Raw genomic sequence first — 5,710 nt, forward strand, 5'->3', positions numbered from 1 at the left:
GAAACTGGTTAGGGGAATAAGCTGATTAACTGATTGCTGAAGAGAGCATAGAGAAGTGCTTACAGATAAACAAAAGATTGGGAGTGACTCGGGAGCACTGTCATGAGTGTGACCCGATAAACCTAAGAAACTTGTGGCAAGGGAAAAAGGACAAAGCAATGTTATCCTACAGAGAGTGGTTGGTGATTTGAGAACGCGGCATTCCCAGCATCACTTGGAGCTGTCACTACACACAGAGGACAGTGTGGAGACTGAGAACAGTCTGACACTCCAGAACAGAGGTGGCAGTTCAGTCACCAAGAAGCCCCATCTAGGCACCTGCTCTGTGCAGAGGCCTGAAAGGTACATTGAAAACAATCCTCGAGGTCTGATTTCTGGACTGCCTTGTCCCCATAATCTGTCTGTGTCTTTCTGCTCTACCACACTGACAATCCAGGCTGGCCCTCAGGTCGGGCCCCTGCTTCTGTGCTCTGCATTGACCTCTGTCAGAACTTTTGCCCATTTTGTGCTCTTTGTGCCTTAAGGAATTGAAGGTCATCCTGATTTGTATGTGGTCAATGTTCTTCTAGGAGAGAGAATGAAAATACTCTTATATCAGATATGAGCATTTTTCCTGTCAATGGGAAGTATTTTGGTCATTTTTTGTATATTGACAATTTTGATAAATTTGTAACAGTTTTCAAAGTACAGGTATGAATATTGGATTTACATAAGAAGTAAAGGTCATAGTCCAACTATGGAAGCACATATATTCCCAGTAATACTGTGGTCTGCATGACTCATAGCCCTTCACGTTGCCAAGCTTTCTGAGGCTTCCCCGTGGACAACGATAGGAGATAGATATGTATGTATATAAATATATTTCTGTTTTCCACTCATATAGTCTATACATTTGTGCATGGATATATGATCATGTACATATGTTCTCAATATCAACTGAGAGAAAGTGATACATTGTGATTATTTTCTCCGAGATGGCAAGGCATGCAAAAAATTTATGCTTCACTCAATCACTGTCATGGTATCACTGTTATCCCATTGTTCAACAATTTGCTCGAGAGGTGGCAAGTAACATCTCCATCCATCCCAGCCCTGAGATTTTAGCAGTCTCTCTTTACGCGTCCTTCCCACTGGTACCATATTGGAGGCTCTTTCAGGGTTAGGGGAATGAGACCAGTTATTGTTACTGTTTTTGGCATATAGAATACACCATGGGGAGCTTGCCAGGCTCTTCAGTGCGATGTCTCACTCAATACTATATATTTCCTAGGAATATTGGTCAATTGGTGAGATCTGACCCAGGTAAACTCAGCTTGGATAGATGACCTGGGGTGGAGGAAGAAGCCCTTGAGGCCTCACTCTAGATCCTGTCTGCTGGTCCTTGCTACTGTCAGCCTTCCTGGGCACACCCCTGACCGTATGTCTATGCTTGGGTAACTACGTTCCCCTGAGCTGGGCTCAGATGCCCCCAACATCAGGATTACACAAACCCTGACCCTGACCACTTTCTTACCACTACGTGATAGGAGAAATGTGATCATGGTCCCTTTCATATAGGGTCATGTCCTCAGGAATTATGGAGATACAAATATGCACAGAGGGGCAGGGCTCCATAGAAACTCCAGAACAGGCTTGGGACCAACAGCAGGATTTTGTCTTAGAGAAAAGCATTTCTTGCAGGGACACAGAATTTAAAACAAAACGTGTAACAATGGTAGTCTACTATTTGTAGACCTACAGTTCAGGAACCTACAATGATAATAGCCTAAACTTACACATGGTTCTTCCTGTACCATATGGGGAGTTCCAAACAAATTCCAAGAACAAAATATGAATGACATCAGGTGATCTAGAGAGAAGCCAAATTCCTCTTGGCTGTTGCTGAAGGACAGAGAGAGATCCTGAGCTTTTCCCTCAGGTGAAGCCTGGCCCTGTGAGCTCCATTCTGTGTCTCAGACCCTGACTCTCTCAGGAGGAAGTCAGGAGGATCAGCGTCCCTGTCGTCTCCTCACCCGGCACAGCTGCCTCCCCCTCAGTTTTCTGACAAACTCAGGTTGTGGTTGTCACTCTGTGTGTCTTGCACAGTAATACACCGCCATGTCTTCAGTGCTCAACCTGCTCAGTTCCATGTAGGCTGTGTCCTTAGACTTGTCAACAGTGAGTGTGAGTCTGCTCTGGAACTTTTGTGCATAATCTGTACCACCATTGCTAGGATTTATCCATCCCATCCACTTGAGCCCTTGTCCTGGGGCCTGCCGCACCCATCTTATCATGCCGCTGATGAAGGTGTATCCGGACGCCTTGCAGGAGATTTTCACTGATGTCCCAGGTGTTCCCACCTCAGGCCCTGATTGCACCAGCTGTACCTGGGAGTTCACACCTGTGGACAGCAGACAGGAGTGGGTGGACTCCACTTGACTCGCCCCATTCCCTCAACCCAAGCCATGGGGATGCTTACCTGCAGCCATTGCCACCAGGAAGATAATTCTCCAGGTCCAGTCCATGGTGAGGACCATGCACTGAGGGGCTTCTGAAGGTGTGGGTGTGCCTGCTTGCAGTGCAAGCTTGTCAGGACACAAACACATCTGTATTTAATTCAATGTCCCTTCTGCAATTTGCATATTCATGAGGACATAGAATTAATAGCTGCAGGCCTGGTCCAACATGAGAAGGGGCTGGTGGAAGCCACCGGGTCCATCCTCAAGGGTAGTGAAGAGGTCCACGTTCTGATCCTTGTTTGAGGAGATGAGACCCTGCCTTTTCCCAAGACTTTGCACACAGAGCTTACTCTCCGGAGGGCCAAGCCCTTTCAGGACCTTCCCCTCAGGGTCCTCCACACCTGTGTGACCTGAACACATCTGGGCACACCTGGGGTTTGAGGTTATTTCTGGGATCCTGTAACTCCTCAAGGGATGCCACAATGAGACTACAAAACCATCGTAATGCTCCAGTGGTTTCCATTGGAGATATTAAGAAACACCCCCCCTGCATACAGGTTTTACTGTTTATCAATATGTTAAGTATTTTATCATCAAAATAAATATGCACAATTTCATCTTCTGTGTCCTATACTGATTTTAATTTCGGTTTTTCTGAGAAAGCAAAATTTAGTTTTATTGAAGAAGGAAATCCTGTTTCTGAGAGATTTCTGCATATCTGCACCTATTTCTTTCATCTCTTCACCCCTTCTAGCCTTCAACTGGGTACTCTAGGGACTTGGCGCCCCCAGAAGCCCAGTCCCCCTATGCAGGGAGAGACTGGGCTCACAGGTGTGTTAACTTGTCATGTCTCCAACACAGGATTGAATCCTGGCTGTTCACTTCAGGAGACCTGTTCATGAATCATATTTGTATGACCCTTTTGGTTTGGTATTGAGCCACACCAGGCATTCTGAGGACTTACCCCTGGCTTGCACTCAGGAATCACTCAGATCGATGTATCCCTGAGAAAAAAAAATAACTACTTTATTTTCCAGTAATTATATATATCACTGTATCACTGTGATCCCTTTGTTCATCGAATTACCCTAGCGAGTACCAGTAACATCTCCATTCATCCCTGTCGCATCTAGTGTAAGGTCCTCATTCCCCTGATCCTGACATAACCCCCAATATGCCATTGGACTACACTAGCATACAAGTGTGTGTGTATATATATATATATATATATATGTATATGTAAAAATTAAAAAGTGACACTGAGTTTTCTTTGCTGAGATTATGTTGATCACTTGATCTCTTGACTTCCCGTTAATCGTCAACTTGCTCGAGCGGGCTCCAGTAACATCTCCATTTGTCCCTGTCGTGTGCTAGTGTATCAATCACATTCATTGATTTAAAGAAGGCCTTTGATATTATGTTAAAGTGATACAATACATATTTAATTCACTCAAAAATATTAAAAGTCACAATATAAACAAGGAGCTAAATATTTAAGACTTTAAGATAAACAAAAATTATATTAAATTTTCCTTGCTAAGGTGCCATCAGGCTGCTGACGCACTCGCCTCACAGGTACAGATTGACCTGCTGGCGGCACCATACCCCCTACCATAGAATATTTTACAGACATAAATACAGGTCTTGTTATAAACTTTAAGTAATATAAAACATGATTTGGTTCAGAAATTCATTTCTCTGCCACCAAAAAAACCTGCTGGAGCGATAGCACAGTGGTAGGGTGTTCGCCTTACAAGCGGCCAACATGGCCGACCCGAGTTCGATTCCTCCACCCCTCTCGGAGAGCCCGTCAAGCTACCAAGAGTATTCGATATGCCAGACACAGTAACAACAAAGTCTCCAATGGAGACGTTACTGGGCCCGCTCGAGCAAATCGACGATCAACGGGAGGGCCTTTACCTTTGCTAAGAAGATTTTTTCAAAAAGCAAGCCTGAGTCTAACATAGCTCCCAACAAGTTTATTCTATAGTAGTATTTGTGGAGCAAAAAAAGTGAATAAGAAATTCCTAGAATAAAATAAATGAAGTTTTATGGCACATATGACTTGAACTCTGACTTTTTCAGTGACACAAAATAGTATTACTTAAAGAAATGTACTGGGGATGGAGAGATAGCCCAGCGGGTAGGTCGTTTGCCTTGCACGCGGCCGACCCAGGTTCGATTCCCAGCATCCCATATGGCCCCCTGAGCATTGCCAGGAGTAACTCCTGAGTGCAGAGCCACGAGTAACCCCTGTGCATCGCCAGGTGAGACCCAAAAAAAGCAAAAAATTAAAATAAAAAATAAAGAAATGTACTTAGAGGAATGAAAGGGGAGAGAAAGAGAAAGCCGTGTTTATGAGAGAACATGGGTTTCTTCAAATGGGAAAGATTCTTGGGTTCTGATTTCTAGTCAGACATGTTAGAAGTATGGAAAACATCTCACCCAGCACATGTGAAAACCTGAACAACTGAAAACCTGAACAAGTGAGATTCACTTTCTGTCTCTCTGTGAATACTAGAAAAAGGAAGATGGAAAAAGTAAAATAGTATTATTAAATAAATATTCTTACAAAAATGAACTGTAGCGATAGCACAGAGGGTAGGGCGTTTTTCTGCACGCAGTCAACATGGGTTCCAATCCTTTGCCCCTCTTGGAGAGCCCAGCAAGCTACTGAGAGTATCCCGCTCAAGCAGTAGAGCCTGGCAAGCTCCCCATGGCGTGTTTGATATTCCAAAACCAGTTACAACAAGTCTCACAATGGAGACATTACGGGTGCCCATTCAAGCAAATTGATGAACAATGGGAGAACAGTGCTACAGTGCTACAAAAATGCAAGGAGGGTGAGAGACAGTGGGGGGAGAGAGAAAGGAACAGACAGACAGAGAGACAGAGATGGCACAGGATTGAGACAGGAAGGACAGTCCAAACACAGAATCTGGTCATCATCATGTGAGCAATCATTCTCCTTTATTGATCTCTAGGATCGTGTATGGTTTTCTCTCCCTTTCTTTCTCCCTCTCTCGGTCTCTCACTTTCTTGCTCGCTCACTCTCTCTGGTCTATGGATTGCAATATACACACTGAAAGGTTATCATGTATATCCCTTTTCCTACTTTCAACACTCAGTTCTTGTCCAGAGTGACCCTATCTACCTATTCCTGTCACACTGGTCCTTCTCTGTCCTTCACCCCCCACACACTTGAAGCAAGCTTCCAACCCTTGACTAGTCATTAAGGCCTCTATATACTGGCAATTAATATTAATTTATTA

The 5,710-nt window shown here is 44.2% G+C and overlaps 1 gene segment (V, D, J or C); it reads right to left on the reverse strand.

Moving 5' to 3' along the window:
• Window positions 1-2,063: 2,063 nt before the first annotated feature.
• Window positions 2,064-2,504, reverse strand: LOC130030718 (immunoglobulin heavy variable 1-2-like). The segment is given in 2 exon segments: window positions 2,064-2,380; window positions 2,459-2,504. Coding segments are annotated over 2 exon segments (363 nt in total).
• Window positions 2,505-5,710: the final 3,206 nt, after the last annotated feature.

This window comes from Sorex fumeus, unplaced genomic scaffold (genome assembly GCF_029834395.1).
Source record: "Sorex fumeus unplaced genomic scaffold, SorFum_2.1 ptg000044l, whole genome shotgun sequence".
NCBI classification, from domain to species: domain Eukaryota; kingdom Metazoa; phylum Chordata; class Mammalia; order Eulipotyphla; family Soricidae; genus Sorex; species Sorex fumeus.